The sequence below is a fragment of the Emys orbicularis genome, chromosome 9, assembly GCF_028017835.1.
Source record: "Emys orbicularis isolate rEmyOrb1 chromosome 9, rEmyOrb1.hap1, whole genome shotgun sequence".
NCBI lineage: Eukaryota > Metazoa > Chordata > Testudines > Emydidae > Emys > Emys orbicularis.
This window is the reverse complement of record NC_088691.1, coordinates 89939768-89965534: the sequence shown is the minus strand read 5'-3', so window position 1 is coordinate 89965534 and position 25767 is coordinate 89939768. Positions and strand designations below refer to the sequence as shown.

The window sequence follows — 25767 nt, the reverse complement described above, 5'->3', positions numbered from 1 at the left end:
TGAGTGAAATATCAGCAGTTTATATACTAAGAGAGCAGGACCTAATAAAGCCTAATCCCATACATTGGGAGTCACTCAACTGACTTAGTGGAGTTGCTTCATAAACTTCATAGCATGTCCAACAAATCAGTTAGTTCATGGAAATATGGAAAGGGAACCTCTTGCTGAAGCGGGGAGTGCACAAGCCCAAACCCTGAATTATGAATGTCAGTGATATTCACGGCCAAAGTTGAATGACATATTTAATAGTAGGAGTTGGGACAATGCTCTCCCTAAGAGGGGGACGTGGAGCTGGAGTGGGCCCAAAGGGGCCTGTTGTTCGGTGGCAGCCCTTACTTCTGGTAGATCCCCAAGATCCATGCAGGATATAGGGAGGGGTCAATCCCCACATTCTTCTGTAGGGCTGGAGGGGCAACCTCAACTCCCAGTGGAAGAATATAGGGGGCCGCTATAATCCCCCACTCCCTCTTTAAGTGTTTCAGTTGCAACTGAAGTCCTCTGTTTAGTCACAGAACCAGTACATCATAGGCAGCACCGCTACAACGTCTCCCATACTATCTGGCCAAACTGCTCAAATTCAGTTCTGGACTGAATCATTTTGGGGTAGATTGTAGCCTATTTTGCCCATGATCTCGCAACTGAGGGAGCCAACTAAATGCCAAATGTGCCTATTGATGCCATATGGTAGCAGTTTTGTGATGTGGCCACCTATCCATCAGGGCTTGGAGTGAGACTTTCCTTCAAGACCAACATAAACTACATTTGAATTGGTGACCAGAAGTCAAAGGCTGTGTTACCTTATGGCTGAGATTTTCAAAAGACCATAAGGAAGCTAGATACCCAACTCCCACTGGAAATCAGCTTATTTTACTTTTAGTGCAGTCAGGTACTGAGCACTTTCTCTCTGCCTAGAATATTGCCATACAGTAGGTCTGATGGTTCCATGATTATTTGGTGCAGCTGTTTAGCTCATCACTTGGGATTCCTCTCTAATCTCTCTCTGTCTGGCAAACACCATAAATCCATCCTGGTCAATTTGTAATGCATTTGAAACTTTGATCAGCATATCCTAATACAGCAAAAATAACTTATAAAATAGACAGACGGTAAAAATCAATGCTCAGACTGATTTCTCTATTGACTTGCTTTTTATTGACCAGTGCAGTTTGATGACTTACGTAGGTAACAGGATTTCCCAGTGTATCCCAGAGGGCAGTCACAGATTCCAGTCTCTTTGTTACACTTCCCTCCATTTTCACAGGTCTCGCAGACGAACTGACAGTCTACTCCCCACAGACCATCAGGGCAATCTATACGAAACAAGAAAGAAGAGCTCTGAACCATTTGTTATCTCAAGACAGTTGCAGATTTCAGCTGTTACCGAAGGGAATTTAAAAAATAAATAAAGTTGAGTTGGAAAGAGAATTATCTCTATGGATCGACAGCTCTTCCGTAACAAACCCCCCAAAGAAATCAACACAATATTGTATTGCAGCCCTTTGAGAAAACATCTGAACAGAGACACAGAGGCTCACTTCCAACTTCCATCACAAAAGGCCTATATTTCTGTGTGGTTTGCAATACAATAATGTTGCGATTGGTTTGGCTGTATCTGAAGAGTGGGTTGCACAGCACAGAAGAGGAAAAGGAGAACCTCAATTAGAAGAGAGATTTTTTGGGGGGGCGGGTGGAAACAGCCACAGACTATAGAATTACACTCTACATTTACAGCAGCAATGGGGCCAGAGTCAGAAAGGAAAGAGCTAGGTAGGGATCCGAGCTTTAGGAAAAGAGCAGGGTGTTCATGTGTGGGATTTGGTTTGGGCTGATTTCTAATTTCCAATTTTCTCTTCTTGATGGATAGGAATGACACTCCACTGACCTCTGACCTACTCCTTCAGTGAACATCTGTGAAGCATCAGGAATCCAAGCAGGGGTACACAAATCTCAGAATTACACATATTATTGGTCTGGGGAAGTCCATCAGAAAATGAGAAATGGGAATGTGTGTGAAAGAATCAGTTATAACAGCAGTTCTCTGCACTACCATACTGCTTTCCATCTGAGGATATCAAAGTGCTTTACCAATATTAATGCCCAGCACCTCTGTGAGATATATCATTATCCTCATTTTATGAGGTGGACCTGGAGGCACACAAGATAGTCGATGACTGGGATGGGAGCAGAACCCAGATTTCTCAGCTCCTTATCCTTTCGTTAACCATAGGCCATATTTTTTTATTTATGAGGCAGCAAGTCAGCGGTCCCAGTTGTGTGGATAGATGTCCTCAACACGAGGGCAACAGCCAAGGCCTGAGGTAAGAAGTGGAAGCAGGGTTTTCTATGACTGTTCCCAGTGGCAGCAGCTTCATGTTCTTGCCCCTTCCCCATCCCTATGCCTTGTTTCTCCCTTCCTCCCACCACTGAAGTTATTTCCCCTTCTTCCCCATGCTATTACTCCCTCACCTGTTTCCCCCACCCTTTCCCTTACTGGTTTCTGGATGGCTAAGGGGGATACCCAGGCCCTCTTTCCATATTGTCTCTGAGCTCTGCACTTGTTCCCTGCTGCTCCCTCAGCAGCTGCAGGAGCAGCAGACATGAACCAGGCAGGAGGCACTGCGTACACAGCAGCACAGACCTGCTGACAGCTTGAGTCTAGTACAACTGCCCTGATGTCCCTGTCTAGCACCAGCCCTGCCCCTTACACAAATCACCATTACAACTGGCACCTCTATTGGCAGTCTTAGCAGAGACAATGGAATGAATGGGTAGGGTGACTGAACTAACTCCTACCGCCAGGGCCGGCTCCAAGTTTTTTGACGCCCCAAGCAAAAAAATTTTCCTGTGCCCCCCCCGGCCCCGCCCCAACTCTGCCCCTTCCCCACCCCATTCCAACCCCTTCCCCAAATCCCAGGCCCCGCTTCCTCCCCCGGGTGCGCCGCATTTCCCCTCCAACCCCTCCCTCCCAGGCAAGCAGGTGGCAGTGGAGCGGAGGTGAGCTTGGGGGGTTGAACGGTTCCTCTGCCCCTCCCCCAGGGTTACTTCCTGTGGCCCTCCCCATGCCCCCCACCGCTGCAGCTCACCTCTGCTCCGCCTGCTCCCCAGAGCATGCCGCCACTGCTCCGCTTCTCCCCCCTCCCTCCAAGGCTTGCCGCAAAACAGCTGATTCGCGCGGCAAGCCTGGGAGGGAGGGAGGGGGGAGAAGCGGAGCGGCGGCACACTCGGGGGAGCAGGTGGCAGTGGAGCGGAGGTGAGCGGGGGGGGGCGGTTCCTCTGCCCCCCCCAGGGTTACTTCCTGCGGCCCTCCCCACGCCCCCCACCGCTGCAGCTCACCTCCGCTCAGGGCCGGCTCCCGGCTTTTTGCACCCCAAGCAGAAAAAAAAGGAGCCGGAGTGCCGCCCCTTAGAAAGTGCCGCCCCATGCACATGCTTGGAGCACTGGTGCCTAGAGCCGGCCCTGCCTACCGCTTTGGAGTGGATTCCATGGAGTTTGGATGAAGTCCACGTGGATACATGAGCTTGTCCATTCTGCAGATAGAAGGTGTTACCTTGTTCCAGTTTTTATGGAGACTAGAATTATTTAACTTCTTCCCAGTCTCCCCATTCCAACTCCGCAAAGGATAAGGTTTGGAGTTCTCTGCACAATGATCTATCCAAGCATTAAGCATACCTTGATCACATGCAGCACCTGTTCTGCCAGCAGGGCACATGCAGTGTCCAGTCTTTGAATCGCATAGTGCTCCTACACAGCCACAGCTCTGCCTGCAGTTCACACCAAACTTCCCTGGGCTACAGGCTGTTCAAAAGAAGCCAGAGGACGTGGAGTGTGGTTATCATAACAAAACATTCTGAAGTGTTAGAAAACATCACCAACAGCAATTTTAATCTAGGTAGCACTGCTATAGAGTGATCTATTTTAGTGCCAGTGTCTCAGTGATTTGTGATCTTTAATTAACTGTGCAATAAAAATCTAGGCCTGAAGCTTTAAAAGGGAATATTAAGTTACTTGGAGCCATTATAAGTATTCTTAACGATCCTCAATCTTTTATCCTCATTTTAGGTGGCAGGCAGGATGATCCTGCACTTCCTTCCAATTGTCCATCTCTGGAAGAATGTCAATGGACAGAGAACCAGCCTCTTGTTCAGGGATTAAAATGAGCTGCTACGTTATTTGTTTATATTTTCCACTCATTTCCCATACCAGTGGGAGTCTGTAGGCTTTAGCTGATGCAATATATTCAGCACTTATTGCATTTCAAATGAAAGGAGGAACAGAATCTCCACTTCACTTCTCCAAGCTCTGTGCTCTTTCCTATACCCATAATCTGCCACAGATCTAACATTCACTCCCAGTCTAGAAAGTCGGAAAGTGGCTCTCTCCAGGTCTGATGGTCAATTATGCTGCCTAGATGCCCTAGTACCTGAGCCCATCACCACCATCATACACCAGAGGTCAAATTTACCACTCGCATCAGTATACACAACTACAATTGGCTTCAATGGCTACAATTGGCATGCCTACTTGTGTCAGTAACAATTTAGCATACTACCTAGAATTTTGGTATCTGAACTTGGGTTTCCCAGGGCTGAATTTCTCAATCCACTTTTACACTTCCCTTTGAAATATGCATCCAGGTACCTACATAAATGGCACCTTTCTCCATGGAAACCTGGTGGGCACAGATGCTTGCAGTCTCCAGTCTCCTGGTCACATAAAGCATCAACAGGACAGTTGCACTTCAGCTTACAGCCAGCTCCATAAAAGCCAGGCGTACACTCTGAAAAATTTGAGTGCACAAAGAACGTATGTTAGAACAAGGAGTCGCTGAGAAAATTGAAACAAGAGTCGCTAGATAATTTGGCAGAAAAGATATTTGACATAGAAATGCAAACATTAAAAGGAAATATAATTGATAATCTAGCTGTGTTCACTATTGCATAAATTTAAACATTTACATTAAACACAGAAGGGGTCATTACACATGGGATGCCCTCCAAACACCATCCAGAATACACAGTCACATACTGGATAAGGACATGTTTAAATACAGATTTCAATGTCAGCCTAAGATTAGCACAGCAGAGGGTTTTCATAACAGTAGAACAGAACAAAAGAGTCAAAGGGACAATTTCTGCTCTGTGATACTCCCATGCATCACTTACTGACATCAGTGGGAGTTTTGTGCATACAATCAAGGGCAGAATACAGTCCTAATTTCCTGTCACTTAACCAGTGCAGCAGTTCAGTAGAGTTGCAAGTGGTGTGAGAGGAGAATTTGACCCTCAGAGTACACTTTCCACTACATTCTGTCTCACTGTGTAGTGCCTATACAATGGGGCTCTAATCCATGATTGGGGTCTCCAGAATTACTACATTAAAAACAAATAATTATAGTAGTAACAACAACAACAACAACAACAACAGCCCTAGCTGATACCAGAGAACAAAGCACACAAATTGCTTGAATTCATGAGAAACAGCTGCTGAAAGTGCCTGTATAATTCAGTCTACTTATTCTCTTGATGCTATTATTTCTGATACCCGAAAACGCTTGCCTTCATATGTTTTCTGCTTGGGTGCCTTTGTACAGAGTTCAGAGGTGGAAGAATGGGCATATTTTGATTAGATCCTTAGCCAAGAGGACTACGGATATTTAATAGCTATCACTATTATTATTCCCCACCCACCCCATCAAAATACTACCAGTTGCTCTATGGCATAAGAATTCAAGGGGGAATGTGAAGCAAGTATCTTTATTGCATTACTGCATTAACTGTCCACAGACGATTATGAAGACTCTCAAATGTGACTGTAGAATACAGTTTCCTTTGCACTATCCACAAAAACTACAAAGGGAGAAATTAAAAAGCTGCAAAACTGATCTAGTAGCACACTGCCACAATCATTCAGAAAAAGTTCAGCTGCCTCAAAATACAGCTTGGGGCTCTAAAATCACTGTCTGTGTAAAAAAACCCTGGGGTAAAATCTTGACCCTATTGAAGTCAATAGCAAAACTCCTATTATCTTCAATTATGTCAGGTTTCCATCCCAAGTGCCAGTTGCTCAGGTTAAAACAGCTGGGCAGATTCTACCCTCATTTATACTCCTGCAACCTCAATGAAGCCAAATGTCCACTTGGCTCCGCAGTAGGAAAAATACAGAGAAACAACTGGCAGACTACATTAGAGTTTGGTGCAATGCAAGACTGCATGTGAGAGGAGCAATGAGATGTAATAAAGAGAAACAGGACTTTCCAGAAAGAAGAGGATCAGTGGTAGATTATACCTTTCTGGCACTTGTTCCCTTGATAACCTGGTTTGCAGGTGCAAGTACCATTTCTGGCATTGCATACCAGAGTGTTCTCCTTGACACACTGACATTCTTCTGAACAGCCAGCTCCAAAGGCCCACTTGGGACAAGCTGCAACCAGATTAAATGGAATTGTTAATTTTGCAATTACACATGACTTCTTTTAGAATGTCTACACACAGATCTGCAGAGAGTGCTATCACTGTACTTCTGAGCAAATATATACATACACAAGCACTCAGGTGTGTACACATGAGCATGTGTGTGTGTAAAATACAGTTTACATAATTCTTGTATTAACAAACTCGTTTTATTTTGGGCAATGTGAAGTGAATGTAATAATCAGAAATGTTCAAAAGTAGAGCTAGTTGCAATCTTTTGAACAAAACTTATTTTGGGTCAAAAATGAAAGTTTTAATGAAAAAGTACTGGTAATTTTTTCCCATTTTTCTATTTAAAAAAACCCCAGAAACTTTACATGACAAAAATAGCCTGTTTGTTTTTCATTTTTCATTCTCTCACTTGGCAGTCTTTATTTTCACTGTATCAGAGGGGTAGCCTTGTTAGTCTAAATCTGTAAAAAGCAACAAAGAGTCCTGTGGCACCTTATAGACTAACAGATGTATTGGAGCATAAGCTTTCGTGGGTGAATACCCACTTTGTCAGACATTGGTCTTCTTCACCTTCAGTAATTGGTCATCTTCTCTTTTCACATCTGTTCTGTTATCATTAGCGTTCTCTTTCTTCTTCACATGTGTTCCATCATCGTATTTCTCTACTTTTTTTTTTTATTTTCAGTTGTTAAGTCTTAATTATTTTGTGTTTGTTCAGCTCTCAGCCATTGGAACTTTCTTTCTTTTCTGAGTTCAGCTTAGGGTGACCAGACAGCAAGTGTGAAAAATCGGGACAGGGGGTCGGGGGGGAAATAGGAGCCTATATAAGAAAAAGACCCAAAAATCGGGACTGTCCCTATAAAATCGGGACATCTGGTCACCCTAGTTCAGCTGTTGGTCACTGTACCTTTCACCTTTATTGTTTTTGACTGTTGGTTACTCTGCCTCTCTTCTCCTTCCAGTGCTCAGTCATTGTGCCCCTCTTCTTTCCCTGTGGTCAGTCACTGGTCTTTGTTCTTTGGGAGTTTGGTTTTTTGGGGGTTGAAGAACCAGTTTTGTTTGGTCAATGTAGTGATGAGGTAAGATAAAAAAAGCAGTTTCAAAAAAAGAAAACCCTTTATTTTAGTACAATTCTTATTTTGAAAATGAAAAAAAAAATCACAAAACATTTGAAATGCAAAAAATGGTTCTGTTTTAAATACCAATAGATGAAAATAATGCTGAAATATTGGAAGTTCTCAAGAAATATTTTTTGGTTTTCTACCATCTCTAGTTCTAGCTCCAGACAAACCCCAGCCCTACCCCACCAGCCAGCCCTGACCCAGGGCCCAACCCTAACTCTGGCCTTCCAGATAACCCTGACCTTGATACTAACCCTGCCCAGGGGCCACCGGCCAGCCCCAACCCTAAACCTAGTCACCAGATGGCACTAACCCTAACTCAGATTTGTACATGACCTGGTACCAACCCTATCCCTAGCCTTGGGCCATCCACCAATCCCAATCCCAAGCCCAACCCCAACCTGAGTCAGGCCCCACAATCTAGCCCCAACCTTAACCTTAGTCAGGCCCATGACCTGGCCCAAATCTAACAGTATCCCAGGAATACTAACTCTAATCCATTATTTGACCCAGCCTGAACCTAAACCTAACCACATACCTGCTCCAACACTAAATCTAGCCCTAGCCTTTATCCATGATCTGTTCCCAGCTCTAAGTGTAAAGATCAGTGAAAATTACACAACACTTCCATGGTCTTGTTAAACATTATCTGCTGTTATATGCCCTGAATTAGCAAGGCACTTAAGCACGAGCCAAACTTAAGCACATTGGGCTATACATTGTTACATAACCTGTTGAATTACATTCTTGTAGAAATGTGTTGAGAGACTTTTTACTCCTAATGAGCCCTGCATGTTTTAAATAAATAGTTTAGAAAAATTATTGAGACTTACTTAGATGGCAGAAGCGACCATATAACCCTGGGTCACACAGACAGGCTCCATAGAGTCTATGGCAATAGCCATTGTTGGCACAGTTACATTTCTTGTTACAGTTTTTCCCAAAGAATCCTTTTGGACAGCCTAGAGGGTGTACAAATAAACACAGCAATTGATGGGCAATACAGTACCAAGCTTTTGCTATAAAATACCACGCCAGCTTCTCTTGGCATACTTTCTACAGCAAATATATTGAGGAAAAAGGATGGTCTTCTGGTTAAGATACTGGATCGGGATTTGGGAGATCTGGGTCTGATACCTGGCTCTGCCACAGTCTTCCTATTTGACTTTGGAAAAGTCACTTAATTTCTTTGTGCCTCAGTTTGCCATCCCTAAAATTGAGATATCATCTTCTCTCTCCCACCCTTTGCCTGTCCTATTATTTAGATAGCAAGCTTTTCCCTAGAGCAATGGGGACCTATCTCACTTGTGACCCTTAAGATCTACCACAGTACAAATAAATAAAAATAAGAATAATGGCAAATCACAAGACTCCCAGGCAGCAGTTGTACATAATTAAACAACAGAAATCATACCATCCTCACAAATCTGTCCATTAATTCCCGGTGGGCAGTGACATTGTCCTGTTACATGGTCGCATGAGCCTCCATTCTGACACTTACAAATGCTATTACAATCTTTCCCATAAGTCCCAGGGAAGCAAGCTGCAAAGAAAGCAGAGATGAATGGGCTACATAATCTCTTCACTGCATTAGAAGCAAAGTGAAATAATGCTTCAGTCATCAGAATGACACCGAGCAATTAAAGCACCGCTTTGGTCAAGCAACCCACAAATGATGCCATGTCACTCTCGTTTCCATATACAATAATATCTGTCTCCATGGAGGTTATTGAAAAATGACAGCCGAAGTAACAAAACTCAAATATCTGATGGGAAATGTGTCTTTTAGCTAAATGCAATCCCGGGCATCTTAAAAAAAAAAGCCACGCATGGGGTTTAACACCCACTGACTATAAATGAGAGTTACCAGGCTCAAAAGTTGTGAAAATTTGGAGGTAATTATTTAGAAGACATATTGCTGCCATTAGCTAAATAAGTTAGATTCGCTGATGTTCCAGAGACATTTTATATTGTTCAAATGTCGATAATACATACAGCAGCCGACTCCATTTGGTAAAGCTGTGATTGTTCTAGCAAAAAACAATTTTTGTAAAAGAGCAGAGCTCCATTATTTTCAGTTTGAGTTGGGTAAATACAGTTGCTGGGATTATCTTCAGTAACTGACTTAATTGACATTTTATCAACACACATTAAGAAACCTGAGATTCAGCATTAATTTTCATCCAGTTTTCTTTCATTCATTATTATGGAAATTTAGCTCCTCATTTGCCCAGCTATTAGCTTCCCTAAAAACTGTGATCTATGCTGGTATTAAAAAAGAGAAAGGGAGAAAAAAAATTTGATATTCATAGAGGGCCAAATCCTGTATTTTCCATTGATCCATACAGGGCAAATTATCATTACCAACATTGCCTTCAGTGGGATGAGGATTTGGCCAATAACCCAGTTCCACAATTCTGTATTCTTTTTAAAGATAGAAAAAAATTCCATTGGATTAAATACATGAAAATCCTTTGTAAGTATATTATTTGTAAAGGGCAGCAGAGAGCATGGGTCCTGCCTCACACAGTTTACAGTTTATGCCCGAGCAACTTTATTACATTATGAATATAGGTAAAACATCCCAATTTGAGAGCCAAAAGACACCACAGTGGCTTACGAACTCTAACTATGATGCATAGCAAAACTAGAAACTATCACAGTTTAATCTTTTTTGTTCTCATTCCATCACGGCGCCCCAGTCCATGCTAATCAAACTCGCAGTTGATCAATCCTAGGAACCCGCCCCACTGTCATTAGGATTGCAAAATTTTCTCTCTTCCAGTAACTTGCTGTCACCTTTTCTTTCTCCATGACACCATTATGGGTCCATAAGAACCACCACAATGTGAAAACTCCATTGATGAAAGCACAAGCTCTGACTGGCTTTACATAGATAAAGAAAATATGTAGGGTACATCAAGAAATGAGCATGCTACCTATCCATTTGGTTTCTCCTCATCCCTATGCACCTACCCTGACAGAGCATGAAAGTTCTTTTACCAGGAGGCAGAGACAAGAAAAAAAAAGAGAATCTCTTGTAACATCATTTCCATATAAAGGGCACTGGCTTATCAACCAGGTTCAGTTAGAGAATTCTGAGCATTAAAAACTCTGCTACTAAAAAACAACTCCCATATAGTATGGTAAATAAACAAGAAAATTCATAAAAATAGTCACAAGTCCACCAACACAATAAAAGACTGGGATAGCTTGTCTGGGCTACCATAAAGGGACACTTGGACAAACCATATTTACTTTCTGCATCAACCCAAACAGCAGTACTCTCTGCCAAAAGAGATCTTTGGAAAAAAGCCAAGAGAGCGATGGACTACAGCATAGACCCCCTGCAGCACATTAGTATTTTGGGGACAGTGTATAAAATGAATGGGACTTGATATAAAAACAAACACATAAAGAATGGTTACTCACCTTTCATATATGTTGTTTTTCAAGATTTGTTGTATATGTTCATTACACCAGGGGTGTGCATGTCTTGTGCACTGGTGCTGGAGAGTTTCTGCTAGCCCTAGAAAAAATGGTAGGGGTGGCCATGCTAGGCAGCCCCGTCTGTGTCCTAGTGCTCTGAGCTGAGGGTATAAAGGGCAGATGCACCCTGCTCACCCATCAGATCCTTTGTACTGGACTCTTAGATTAAAGGCTCTGATGTGTTGTGGAAGGAGGGTGAGTCACATAATGGACGTATGCAACATATCTTGGTGAACAAGAGTTATGAAAAGCAATTAACCATTCTCTCTTCTTTGAGTGATTGCATATGTCCATTACACTAAGTGACTCTGAGGCAGTTTCAATGGAAGCGGTACTAGGAGTTTCATCAGAAGAGGAACTGCAGAACTGCTTTCCTTACAATAGCATCTTCCCTTGATGCAGTAATAATTGCATAATATCTAGCAAAGGTGTAGACTGTGGACCACGTTTCCGTTCTGAAAATGTCCACAACTGGGACATTACTCACAAATGCCATGGATGTTCAGTGAGCTGAATGTGCAGACAACTTTTCCAGAGGGGTAACACCCTTGGCACTGTAACACATGACGATACAGTTAGTGATCCACTTGGACAGCTGTTGGGCTGTTACGGGTTGCCCCCTCATTTGTTCTGTATAGGACATGAATACAGACTTCCAGCCGATTGCTGGTACCAGGCAAAGGGGCTTCACTTCTCAGGGACCGGTTTGTGTAATATAGCAAAGATAATGATCTAGACTCATAGGCATGCCCCATGGAACTCAGTAGGGCCAATGAGGGAGCTGGTACAGTACAGGAGATATTCCTCAGCTGTGTAGGCGTCCGGGCTGGTTGGTACTGAGATAGGTCTTTTCCCAGTTGTGGTCATGGGTGATGGCTCCAGCACCTACTATGAGGAAGCAGGCAGCCTCAACATGTCTGGCTTGGGAACCAGAATCAATGGCTCTGCCCTGATCGAGCCAGTAGGGAGTGGTACCAGGAAGGTCTCTCCCTTCGGTACCAGAGTGGCAAGCCTGTGAGGTCAAAGAATCCTGAACCAAGGACCTTGACTATGTGGAAGCCATCCCCTTGTTTGGCTTGGGAGCCTGAGAGGGCTCTGAGCACTTATGTCTCTTCCAAGAGTGTCTTGACTAAGGGCATGGCTACACTGGAAACTTCAAAGCGCTGTTGCGGGAACGCTCCTGCGGCAGCGCTTTGAAGAGCGAGTGTGGTCGCGCGCGAGTGCTGAGAGAGAGCTCTCCCAGCACTTCTGGTAATCCACCTCCACAAGGGGATTAGCTCCCAGCGCTCGGAGCCTGTCCACACTAGCACTTTAAAGCGCTCAGACTTGCTGCGCTCAGGTGGGTGATTTTTCACCCCTGAGCCAGCAAGTTAGAGCGCTATAAAAGAAAGAAAGAAAGAAAGAAAGAAAGAAAGAAAGAAAGAAAGAAAGAAAGAAAGAAAGAAAGAAAGGCAGGCTTGAGGACACAAAAATGAGTACCACTAACAAGCAAAAAATACTAACTGCACATTCCCAGAGGAACAAGAGACAGAGTGCTTTAACCACAGACCATGGATTGTAAGAAGAATCTGAAGGTTGGGCAGGGGGGTTCTGCCCTTTATACCCTGATCTTGGAGCATGAGGAGCACCAGGGTGCAGGCCTATGGATTCCTAAGGGCACCGCTAAGGAAAACTCTCTGGTACTGGTGCACCAAGTGCACAACGCTTGCTGTAATGGACATATGCAATTACTCGAAGACAAACAAGGGATATTGTACTGATTGCACTTTACTGGACTGGATGTGGCAATACTTCATAATTCTAAGTTTCCTGATGCATAATTCAGGGTCCCTCTTTTATATTTTAGGCTTAATGTGCCACATAGGACATGGGGGCCTATCAGGTTAAGATGCTGCTGTATCTGCCTCACCTGTAATTAAATGTTGCAAATGAGATCTTTCAATGGGGCAGTTCTATTCCTTAAACAGCTTTTCAGCTCAAAAGCAAAGAGCAGACTGTTTCTGCTTCTTATGGATTTGCCAGGCCAGTGCTATAGGGCAAGGACCCATTAACTGTAGGATGTTGTCCAAACATACAGTACTTACTTTCATTACATATAAGTCCAGTCCACCCAGGTGAACAGATGCAGCCACTGTTTTCACTGTTACATTTGCCTCCATTTATACAGTCATCACAGCTCAGGCTACAATCATTGCCAAAGGTGTTATCCAGGCAAACTGAAATGGAAAAGCACAGAAGGCTCAGTGAGCACAGGAACATGCTCCTTCGACTAATAAGCTTTAACTTGTTCACTATCATTCCAAACACACACAAAGAAGGAAATCCATGGAGCATTGTCAATCTAAAGAAAGCAGCATTGGTGTTGTTGATGGATCTTCCCAAATGTCAACGTGTTTTGTCTTGACAAGAAGAGTCCTCAAGTTTAAACATGATGGGCTTTTGCTGGCAGGGCATTCTTGGTGAAGGGCTCTCAACACTGGAAATCAGCTCCACCACTGCCCAACCAGAGTCCAAGTCTGTTGCTCTTCAGGATATGATGTAAGCCCCGGAGATGCTGGATGAGGTCCTGAAGTTCCCCTCTTAAAATTCTGTAGCCTAACAAAGGAAAGTTGGGCTCCCTGTCTCTCATCCCTCATGATACTGTAAATCCCTGCCAGAGAGGTCTTAAGAAAATACTTCTGAAGAGCAAATATTTTTGTTTTTAGGAGGATTGGATCGCATCAACTACCACCTCTTTTCAACAGCATTTCTTGAGAGAGGATATCCATTGCCATCTCTCCAACCCCCTCTTTTCACATTACAGCAGCTGGAAGCTGTCCTATATATTATCAATATACTCATAATATATTCCAAGAGCAAAGTTTAAATTATTCTAGGAAAGTTTATCATCTCTTTTTTTGTTTGTGATTATAAGTAAGCATTTTATTTACATGAAAATGTATTTGTTTTTCTAACTCTCTCTCTCTCTCTGTCTGTGTGTCACACACATACACACCCCCTTCAAATCCACACACACTTGCAAGTACAAGCTTGCCTTCTACATAGTGTTTATCATAGGCTGAGGGGAAAAAACTTGCCCCGGGTTGAAATATCTGCTTTATATTACTAGCATATCCATTTAATCAGCCTGTCCTCTCAGGAGGTTTGAGGGGTATAACAGGAGTCTTTTTTGGAAGGGGATTTCGATGAGTGTTTAAAATGAAGTTGGCAGAATCCTTCAGCTAATATTAAGTCAGTGGGTTGCTTGTTTTTCATCTGTTATTTTATATGTAAGGCCAGATTTTCTAAGCCAATCAATACCCAACAGCTTCCATTGAGGAACTTGAGTAGGTGGTCAGATTTTCAAACATGTTCAGAATTCAGGAGCTACCTCTGAGAACAATTTTGAAAAATCAGACCTAAATATCCGTATGCAAAGTGCCATTGAAAAGGTTACCGTGTTTATTTTAAAAATGTAGTAAAAGCCACTAGACCTATAGTACAGTCTAACAGCTTGCAACAGGACATGTTTTGACAGGCTGTTTTGTTAAAATATAGAGCACAGCACAAAAAGACTTTTGAAACTAGGAATAAATAATTTTATATTTGAGAATTTTAAAAAATTGTAAACTTTAAAAGATATTTTCTTTCTTCTATCACTGCCACCTTTAAGGTATTAGAGCAGCCAATCTTGGCACCCTACATCAGCCTTGGGAAAAGTGCAGCAGCTCAGATACCAAGTTACAACCCCCTAAAAAGACATAGGTTCAATAGTGGAAAAAAACACCAACACTGGGCAATCAATATTAGACTTTGGTGCCTATGCTGTTAATTTTTCATGTGGCTATATTGCTTGTCAGTCTCACAATAACTTGCTATGGATGACTGGCTGTTGCTTTACTCTTTCTTCTAGTGTATCTGCTTTCTGTTTAAATGCAAGTTAAACATCACATCATTTTTGGAAGTTTTATCTTTTTTTTTTTAATAAATAAAACTTAATTGTTTGATTAAAGCCAGGACTAGCCCCTGAATTCTGGCTGTGGAACAAAGTCCCTCTGAAGTGTAATTAGACATTGCAATTACAAAAATGATACCATACCAAAAAAAAAAATTGTTCTCTCACTATGAGCAAGTTATGCATCCACCAAAAAGAAAGCATAGTGCTTTTGAGTCTATATTATAATGACCAAGCCTTCTTATTTGGCTGGAACAACATGGATGTTGAGTCTCAGGTAACTTTCAGGTTGGATACACACTTGTTCAGGCAAATACATGGCATGGCATGTGTACGTTTCTATGGTTACACACACACTGACTATTCAAGTTTATGACCAGATCAATACCATCATTCCTTCCACATACACTGCACAAAATATTCAGCCGTTACATTTCTTTATCTAGATTTTCTGTGAGGCTGAAATCCAGCAGCACTGGCACTGCGGAGAATATTGCCCCTTTCTGAGGTAGCAGTCAGGGCTATTGGCAATCGTGTTTCCCCCATAGCCATTCTGACTGAAGCCACCCTCAGCCTTCAGAATGATTCAGGGAGCCTGTCTTTGGCTAGCACACTTCCTTCCAACATCCTCTGAAGGCAACCCCCTCCCCTCCCCCCCAGAATTTGGCGCTCTGTCTTTTTGTCTGGCCTCATGTCAGCTCCAGTCTTCCTGGCTCTGTTCATTCTCCCCTCAAGATCTCTTTCCCACCCTAGAGAATCTCCACCCTTCACAAAGCTGCTGGCTATGGCCACCATGTGTTTTCTCTCCCAAAAATTACAATCTTTTAATTTACTTACCAACTTTACGCATGAGAGTGAGTTCCCCTCGTACATCTTTGTCCTCATCCTCATAGAAGGCACCAAGTGCAGCAGCATAATGAAGCAGCTGAGGAGGTCTTCTGAACCGAAGACCTGGAATCCTAGCGATCTCCAGTTTCTCTTCTTCCTCCTCCTCCAGCTCATCATCATCTAGTGCTAAGCACACAGAGCCAGCTTCAGAGCTTCATCTTACCACTCCGGAGTTCAGTCCTCCTTTTACAGCTTTTTGTGCGTTAGATTTTTCAAGTCAGACCGATATTATTTAAAATGTACAGTACATAAAATAGTCACACTTGATCTGTTTTATTATTCATATTAATGGAGTACATATTAGCAGAAAAAAGAGAGGAAAGAACAACTGAGCCTCATCTAAAACCCTAGATCTAAACTCTGAATCTGGGGTTGGACAAGTCTGCAGCTCAAACCAACAGTATCTCTATGAGTATGTCTACATTGCAATCAAAGTGTGACTGCAGTACTTAGACATACCCAAACTAGCTTTGGCCTGGTCCACACTAACCCCCCACTTCGGACTAAGGTACGCAAATTCAGCTACGTTAATAACGTAGCTGAATTCGAAGTACCTTAGTCCGAACTTACCGCGGGTCCAGACGCGGCAGGCAGGCTCCCCCGTAGATGCCGCGTACTCCTCTCGCGGAGCTGGAGTACCGGCATTGACGGCGAGCACTTCCGGGATCGATCCGGGATCGATTTATCGCGTCTAGACAAGACGCGATAAATCGATCCCAGAAGATCGATTGCCTGCCGCCGAACCAGGAAGTAAGTGTAGATGTACCCTTTGATCTAGTTAGTTTGAATAACAATAGCCGTAAAGCTGGGGAAGCCTGGGCAGCAGCACAAGCTTGCCCCTTAAGGACATATGCAGGGCTCTGGGAGGGCTTGTCCAGATCATTCCGCTGCCTGTGCTGCTGTGGCTTCCCTGCTATTCTTACTTGAGCTAACTAGATTAAAGCTAGCTTGGGTCTGACTCAGGGCCGGCTCCAGCTTTTTTGCTGCCCCAAGTGGCGGGGGGGGAATAAAAAGATTGGGCTACCGCCAAAGTGCTGCCGAAGAGGAAGACAGGGAGTGAAGGACCCGCCACCGAACTGCCGCAGAAGACTGAAGCGGACCAATTGAGCTGCCTCTGAAGTGCTGCCGCCGCCGACCCGGACGTGCCGTCCCAACAACGGACAGTCTGCCGCCCCTTTCTATTGGCCGCCCCAGGCACCTGCTTTCTTCGCTGGTGCCTGGAGCCGGCCCTGTCTGATTACACATGCTGCAGTCCCCACTCTGATTGCACTGTAGACATACCCTATATTGGGCCAAATTTGAGCATGCTGAAGTTCAAACCTGGAATTATAAGCCCCATCCCCTTGCTGCCTGCCCCTTCCCTCCCCCAAATCTGGGAGTATTTCGATCACGTTGTAAACATTACAAGTTTGAATTTAGATCTGCTGCTCAATTTACAGATTTTTGTTTTGGGCCTGGCTCTAAAACACATGAAAAGCTGAAAATTCAGCACTACAAGAATATACAATTAGCTGGGTTTTTTTCAGTTGGATATAAATATCAAGCTCCCTCCCATAGTTTAGTCAATGATTAAACTAGATTATTAAATGAGCAGTCATTGGACCAAACTCTGTCCTAGTTACACTAGTAGAAATCCAGAGTCACTCCATTGACTTCAGTGGGGATATTCTGGATTTTCACTGGTTTAACAGAGCAGAATTTGAATCTCTGTATTTTTTTATGTGATGCCTATCTTCTTAATATAATTGAAATAAGAGCAATATTAACTTGTCAAAATAAAATAGGTTGAGATTTTGAGAGCAGTGCAGTAAATTTAGCCACACATCTTCCATTAATCTGATGGCCAAGCCACTATTTTGAGGGCTCACATGGGACCTACATGCTTCATATGGCTTGGCTTCGCTACCTTTAAGGTGTCTCAAGTTGGGCACCCAAAATCTCTAGTCTCTTTTAGAAATCTTGACTCTAAAGTCATGTTCTAAATTGGTGAGAAGTGTTTAATTGTCTTCAAGCTTTACAATAACTTACAGATGCAGGAATGTCTATCGAGATTAAGTCTGTAGCCTTCTCTACACATGCACTCATATGACCCCAGAGAATTAACACAGATTTGGTCACAGCTGGCATTGTCACCAAGACACTCATCCACATCTGGAAAACAAATATTAATGGTAACTAGTGACAGGTTTGGATAAAGCAAGAGCCTACCTGAATCTTTGTCCAAAATTTAAAACTCATTCTGGAAATCTGGAAAACGTTGTTTAATTGTTTTCCCATTCCAATGGACCTTTGTGCTCCCCAGTTCTCACCATAAGTGCATGAGGGAAGAGGCTATTCTTGCCATATTTATGGCTCAGCTAGAAGCACCAGAAATACAGCACCGCTATGTAGGTCCAAGAATTCTGGACATGTATCCCAACTTCTAGGGTTTAGCCAAACGTCCAAATATTGGGCTTCACCCTTCATGTAAGATTACTAAGGCAATCAACTTTTATGACATGTCCATGTATCATGTGCATGGGGGAAGGGGAAAAAGGCTCCTTCTATGCTGACTCATCTCTTGTGCTCCTGCTTAGGGGCCTGTCTGTATGCAACCCTTAGTCATTACTGCACCCCCCTGTTATAAAATGGAAACAGTGCTAAAATCCTATCAACAAAGCAGTATTTGTTGCCACGCTCTCTTAGCAGGGAAATTGCTACGAAACGCTAGAAGAAGCTTTGAAATCTTTTTTTCCTTTTGTGCTCTGAGTCAGCCTCAGCCATCAGTGTTAAGCCGTTTACCATCACATACGCAGCCATTGGTGTTAAGCCGGAACCCTGCCTTGCAGCTGCACTCGTAGCCTCCAATGTAGTTGATGCAGAACTGGGAACAGCAGGCCTCGCTGGACTCACATTCATCCAGGTCTGAAGGAAGAAAGGGGGGGGGTTCAGTTAGGCTTCCTGGTGGCAATTCAAACACAGATTGTGCTGAACAGACAACCTGCTCATCTGACTCGTGAAATGAATCTACTTTAAAAAAATGTTATTAATGCACTCTCGGTTATTTTAGCCCTCACGGTTTTGTAATTTGCATAGGAAAGAGAATGTACTTCAGTGGCCAGTTTTTCTGTGTCTTATTTATCACCTCCCCCATCTCAATTTTTTTTAAACCTTCAGACAGGGCTGTCTACAAGAACACTGCCACATATTAAGAACAGGTGTTGCCTACATTTTGTCTCAGGGGCCTTATTCTATATTTGTACAGCATCTAGAACTGGTCCAGGACTGGCATTCTGGTCCATGAGAGGGGGGCTCCTATGTGTTACCAAAATACCAATAAAACAACAACAACTAAATCACCCTAGCATATAACTAGCATCTCTTCACTATTAATTAATCTACAGCTGATCATTTTTCATATGAATATTTTCAATCCTCAGGCCTGTTATGACATAAAATAGACAGCAGTGAACAGAAACCTTCGATTCAACAAAGCATTCTCAGAGAAGAAGAAGATACATATTTATAAGCAATTTTACTTTTTGATACTCAACTTGCCACCATCTCATTGTGTCTTGTATAAGCAGGGAAATTTATGTGGTCAAAAACTGTTGTCCTGATTAACGGAAAGAAGAATCAAGCTGCTATCATTTAACTGCAGGCTCTCAGCTGATCTCAGCCCTTTCAGTGTTTTGAGCTATTAAGTGGGGATTCAAGAGGTAGCCTGTCAACGCTGAGTTTGCAAAATGCTTTTGACCATTAACTAGATGAGCAGCCACAGATGCGAAAGGTCAGCGTCTCAATTAACTTTGGAATGGGCACCACCATTATTAGGAAATGTACACACCAGACAGTGGAGAAAGAAAATGTAATCAATCAATGGAGGCTAGAGGTCAGCACAAAATTGATTAAAGCAGATTATTTGAACAAGGAGTATTCCTTTTCCTGCAAATGTCACAAGCAAAGCTGCCCAGCAATATTTCAGATGATATCTTGTCTCCTAGTTCTATTAAAAGCTCATTGTGTATTTTGAAACGTGCAGCTTGCAGCCAATGAAAAAGATTTTTGCTGTCAGAACACCTTTTCACTTCCTCAGCTCTGTTGAAATCTTCATCTATGCTCTCACCTCACCTTCACCTTGACCATGATAACTTTCTTCTTTATGAGTACTCCTTTAGCCCGTCTCTAGGCTACAGAATGTATAGAATGCTGCTGCCTGTCTTCTTATACACACAAAGAAACAAGGCTACATAATCCCATTGTTAACCCAGCTGGCTCCCAGTTCATTTCAGGATCCAGTCCAGAATTGACCTTCTTGTTTTAAAAATTCTCCGTTATCAGCCTCTTTCACAGATCTCCACATTTTTCTTCCTACTCATCTAATATTTCCCTGCTTTCACGTCCCATGGGAAATTTCTCACATAGTAGGAGGTGTAATCTTGACAATGGATGAGCATGATAGGAGCTGAAGAACTTCTCTACTGCAAAGTGGACTCCAAGTGGGCGCACATCACTTTTGAAAATTAGTCCAATGTGCACAACTAGAGGTGATCATCTCCTGGTTGCTTGGAATATGGAAAACCTTAGAAAAAGGGATTTTAATCCCTGAGGAGACAGGAAATAAATTTGGGCTGTGAACAATTTGGTCATCTTGACAACAATTTCATGGAGGTGTCATTTTTCAATGCAGGTAGAAGCATTAAGTAATAATCCCATCAAACCCTCAATAGGCCAAGTCGAAATATTGAATGGGAAGTTTAGACAAGCTCCAGTTTACTGAAATACCAAAAGGAAGGACAAGAGGAAGGGGAAAAACCAGACGCCTCCAAAAGTGAGAGCTTTATTCTAGGCTTCCCCTTACACATCCATCTCCCTTTCTGTTCTGATGGACCATGTGTACCCTCTCCCCTCTTTGAAAGAGATGCCGCATTTACCATGTATTACCTATGCACGTTTTCCCATCCAAATCAAGGAGATATCCCTGGTTGCAAGAACAGTGAGGTCCACCAGTCGAGTGCTCGCAGTGATGAGAACAACCACCATTGTTGCTTTCGCAGCTATTGACAATTTCCATTTCGATGCCTTCCAGGGAAATGATCAAAAGAATATTAATAAGTAAGCACAAGAGGAGAGTAATTAGAGAATACAATATGTCCATAAACTGATTGCTGGGAAGCTAAACACTGCAGTAGAAAATATAAACTCACCCACACAGAGGTTAGAAGAGCATGTTGGGGGCTACTGAACAATGTTCCATTGTATCATTGTATCGTATTCACCTTTGTGCTGAATAACTTGGTGCTGGCCCACGGTTACAGAAAAGTGTCTATTGCACCAGTGTACACAAAATACATATCCCCGGGTGCACTTTCCATAGACTTTGAACAAGGGCAGTAAGCTTGCACACTAGAAGAAGAGATTGTGAGCATTCTAGGAAGCATGAGAATTAGATAGAGGGCTCACCAAGGCGGGGTTTTGCTTTGTTCATTTCAAACAGGGTGCTCTTAGGGTACAGCCAGCAAAAGCAGGCAGGGGGAGAATAAGTTTTCAAACTATTCCAACAGGTATTTTCATGTTCATATTCATGTAGAATACCATAGCTCAGGAATGTAGCCCCAAACATTCGACTAACCAGGAATGCGTGAAACATGCTGTCCTGGCACTCTTTGGTACATTAGGGACATTTGGAAGGAGGTGCACAGCAGCTGGAGTTTTTAGAAGGAATTCAGACTTATTTCTCCAGGATTTGTCCTGGGGGCTCCAAGACTACACAGACTCCAGCTACACAGCCTGAATGCCTTCACCCTGCCATGACCCAGGCATCACTCAGCCTCTTTCTCGGTTTTCTTGCAGGCACCTTGTGGCTGCATAACACGAGAGAACATGGACACGGACTATGCTCCCCAACAAAGTTTTGCTCAGGCCCTGTAGAAGGGCTCATATGGGAGGGGAAGCTCCTTACATCCTCATGCCCACCTATGTCCTTCATTTGCAGACCTGTAGAATGAAGGTGAATCATAATCCACCACTCTAAGTATACAGCCAGATTGCATCTTTTAAGCATGGTCCCATTTTGAGGGTGATCCAAGTTGCAACACCCCAGCAGGAGCACTGGAAAGCACTGTGTCTTAAGGAGCTGCCATGCCTGCTGGAGCATTTCAGCATATAGAGAGAGTGTGTGCTTGCTGTTGGAGCTTGTACAAAGGTGCAGCTTATACTTGCCTCTGTGGCCAGCCACGTCAGCTGGTTGGTGTTTATATGTGGATGCGTGATGGTGCCTACACTTTGCCCCTTCTTGCACCACTACCTGAGCAGTCCCTATGCTCAGGAAATCAGGGACTGCAATACTGGCTGGTGCAGATGGGAGGGGAGAGAGAGAAGGCCATATATGGGTCATAGTAAGAAGTATGACCATTTATTCAGAGAGAGGAATGATGGTTGGGGGGTGGGGAGGGTTCCCTGGGACTCGGGAGACCTGGATTCCATTCCTTGCTCCATTTACTGTGTCACCTTGGACACGTCATTTCAATGGGTGTGAAGCACCTAAATACCTTTGAAGGTTTGGGCCTTTAGTCTCTCTGTGCCTCAGTTCTCCATCTGTAAAATGGGGATTAATACCACTGCCTGGTCTCACAGGGGTGTTGTGAGGATAAATACATTAAAGACTGAGGTGCTCAAGATAATATGGTAATGCTGGCCACATAAGTACCTAAAACAGATTCAGAATATTTTTGTTTTAATTTTTTTTCTTAATGTTGTATACAAGGCATGCATAATTCTGCTCCACAAAGATTTGTCAGTTAATAAGAAAAATCTTTGCATAAAACCAGGATGAACCTGAGTGGTCTAGACCCCTTATACTGCTCACATAAGATATAATTTTCTGTGTATCAGTAGCATCTCTTTTTGCTATGGTGATATGCATTGTTCCTCATTTGTATCTCAAATAATTTTCCAGTTTTGATAATAATTGTGCATTTAGTTTTATTTGTATGGTTTGAAATTGCTTTTCCCCCCTCATTAAAACATTGCATAGAACAACCCCCCTCCCAAACATTGTATTAACCTCTAGTGCGCAATGTATGTGGGAAATTCTGCTGAAAATCTCTGCCCAGCATCTTTAGATTGAACAGTTACTGCCTACCTCTTCACTAAAACAGGTCATGCTTTTGTCTACAACAGCATTCCTGAGAGCTTACACCAGACCCATAAAAAACACAAACTTTTCCAGCCCATCTCCTTTATTAATCTAAAATCTACCCCTTAGGTTAGCCTGAGGATCACTTATCATCACAGGGAGCAAGTTACTAGTTTGTTGAGTAGACGATGTTTAAGAGAGCCAGCTGTGAAGCATTTAAACACTGATTGAAGAAGGACAACTGGGAATTTAATAGCCTTGGTAGTCTTAGTTCCTTGATTATTTTCATTGTCATAGATCTTGCTTTTTTACTCAATACACTTTTCTAAATGTCAGGAGAGTCCTGACTAAATCCGGAGAGATGACAAGCATGTCAGGCTCCCATGTGGGTTTTCCCTTTGCATCAGGTACAGGGCATGAGAAAAATGAGGGTGAGAATGAATAAATTCCATCTAACATCAGTAAAATGCATATGTGTCTTTGGGTAACTCCAGAATCAGACCCACCATATAATTCACTACCTTTTGAAGGTAAACCAGTAGGGCTGTTTGCCCTTTGAAAACAAGGGGGCTGTGTGCAGTGGAGTAATGGTTGAAATACATGCTCAAGAATATATAAATTTGCAAAATGACAGCAGTGTTTCTGATGAAGGCAAGAATATTCAGCTTGAAATTTTGCATCCTTTTTTATTGCCAGGAGTTCTAATCTGATTGCATTAAAACTGAAGTACTGCATTATCCAGGTAAGATCACCTGAAATGTGTTGCTGTGAAACTTTCACTTACGGTAACACTGCTTTCCATCAGCCCCCAGCTCAAAGCCAGGATTACAAACACAGGTGAAGGACCCTAGGGTGTTCAAACAACGATGAGCACATCTGGCTGTCTCTTCTGCACACTCATCAATGTCTGCAAAACAAAGATCAGCAATGAGATCAGTTGGGATATTTTAAAGAAGTTATACCCTTCCATGCTCATATAAACAGAAGTCTTCAGAAGCGTCCATTGAAATAACATCTTATGGTTAGTAGACAAGGCAGCACCGAGCAATTCCACAAACACTGAAGCCACAATACCGTCCTTCAAAATAATACTTTACATGTATAATATCACGTTTCACCTGAGGCTGTCATCACTAGACCACACTCCTTATACCCATTACTTTTAAACCAATGGTAAAAGAGACGCCTGATTATCTATACTGCTCGGACAGTGTCAAATCGGTTTGGATACGTCCTGAACTGTACATCCTCCCACCAAGATTTCTGCATGGGATGGTGCCATGGAGACCAGCACCTCCTCTGCTGCACCACCCCTTGAACTCTGCAGAGCTCCCTCCATACATCATATGTCTACACTGCAACCAGGGGCTGTGATTGTGGCACACACAGACATACCTGAGCTAGCTTTAATCTAACTAGCATAAGTACCAAAAGCAGTGAAGCCAGGGCAGCACAGGCTTCAGTGCAGGCTGTAGGAACCCATCTGGGATCATGGGTACTTACGTGGGGCAGCTAGCACAAGCTAAAGCCCATGTTGTGGTGGCTTCTATGCTATTGGTACTCACACGAACTAGATTAAAGCTAGCTCAGGTATGTCTATGCATGCTGCAATCACAGTGCAGAGTAGACATATCCAAAAGTTGAGTTAAGAGATAGCTACACTGATCAAAGGAGGGGCACTCCACGTCTTCCCTGTGAAAAGGGGAAGAGATGCACATGGAAGGGGGTCCTCTACAGACACATCAAAGTGCTCTGACCCATCATCATTGTAACAAACCATCTGAACTCTGCAAATTAAGTGCCAGTACAGAAGAATATAGTTCCGCACAGCTGGAAAACCCAAAGGAGCAGGAGGAGGATCGCTTTCAAGCACAGAATAATGAACAAGATTCCTCATGCTAAAAAGCCAAGTTCTGACCTTGTAGAGAATAGCTGCACAAGAACAAAAACTAAGAAGCTCAGATTTCTTTCTAAGTTTACATTTCTGGCTATTTCATTTTAATTTTCCCAAGGTACATTTTGTAATTAGCCAAGCATGCTGGGGTAAGGAGAAGTTCTGTGCTCCTCACCAAGACCCTTTTATGGCACAGCAGCATGTAACACTATGCATGTGATCAGTGCCTTTGCAAGAGTGGGGCCCAGGGCTGTACAGAAACCATTTGTTACTTTGTGGAAGTTTTCAGGGTGAAAGATTTGGCAGCTTCCCTAAAGTTGTCACAGTGTAAAGCTTGCCAAGATTTTATTCAGATTCATTAATTAGCTGTCACTTCGCAAGCTGGAGATTTTGGCAAAATTATGTGAATTTTCAAAGAAACCTTGGGGAGTTAGGTGCCTAAATCTTATTGATTTAGGCACCTAACTACCGTAGATTTTTCTCAAAATCCACTTGGAAGCCTATCATTTTTTATATTTGCAATTCTTAGCCTTAATGATTTCTCTCCACAAAGTGGTTTCTTTATTAATATGGAAGTAGTTCCCTGGCTGAAAATCCGTTTGAATTCTAAATAGGTTGTCACTGATTTAGATCAGAGTGTTATCTGTACCAATTTTCCAATATCTTCATCTGGGGCATTATTTCAAAAGGGACCACACGTGAATAATGCCAGATTATCCATAGATCCTCATCCAATTAACAGTAAATACAATTTCGTAAAGGATTAAAACGTATAACTGTCATTATTAAAACAACCTTTGGAGGCCTAGGGATAGTCAAAAAATAAAATAGAACTGCTGTTTTGTATTACACATCCATATGTGCAAGTGCATGCACACGGGTGTGTGTGAAAATATTATATT

At 42.9% G+C, this 25767-nt stretch overlaps 1 protein-coding gene across 1 annotated transcript in view; it reads right to left on the bottom strand.

Annotated features, from left to right (window-relative positions):
* The window catches only part of LOC135883712 (multiple epidermal growth factor-like domains protein 6), a 276711-nt gene that overhangs the window by 44135 nt on the left and 206809 nt on the right, over positions 1–25767 (bottom strand). The window contains 12 exon segments of the mRNA XM_065410949.1: positions 1179–1310; positions 3670–3795; positions 4643–4777; positions 6286–6420; positions 8377–8505; positions 8958–9086; positions 13117–13248; positions 15804–15980; positions 17883–18005; positions 18636–18758; positions 20778–20915; positions 23756–23878. Of these exon segments, the coding sequence (XP_065267021.1) occupies positions 1179–1310; positions 3670–3795; positions 4643–4777; positions 6286–6420; positions 8377–8505; positions 8958–9086; positions 13117–13248; positions 15804–15980; positions 17883–18005; positions 18636–18758; positions 20778–20915; positions 23756–23878 (1602 nt within the window).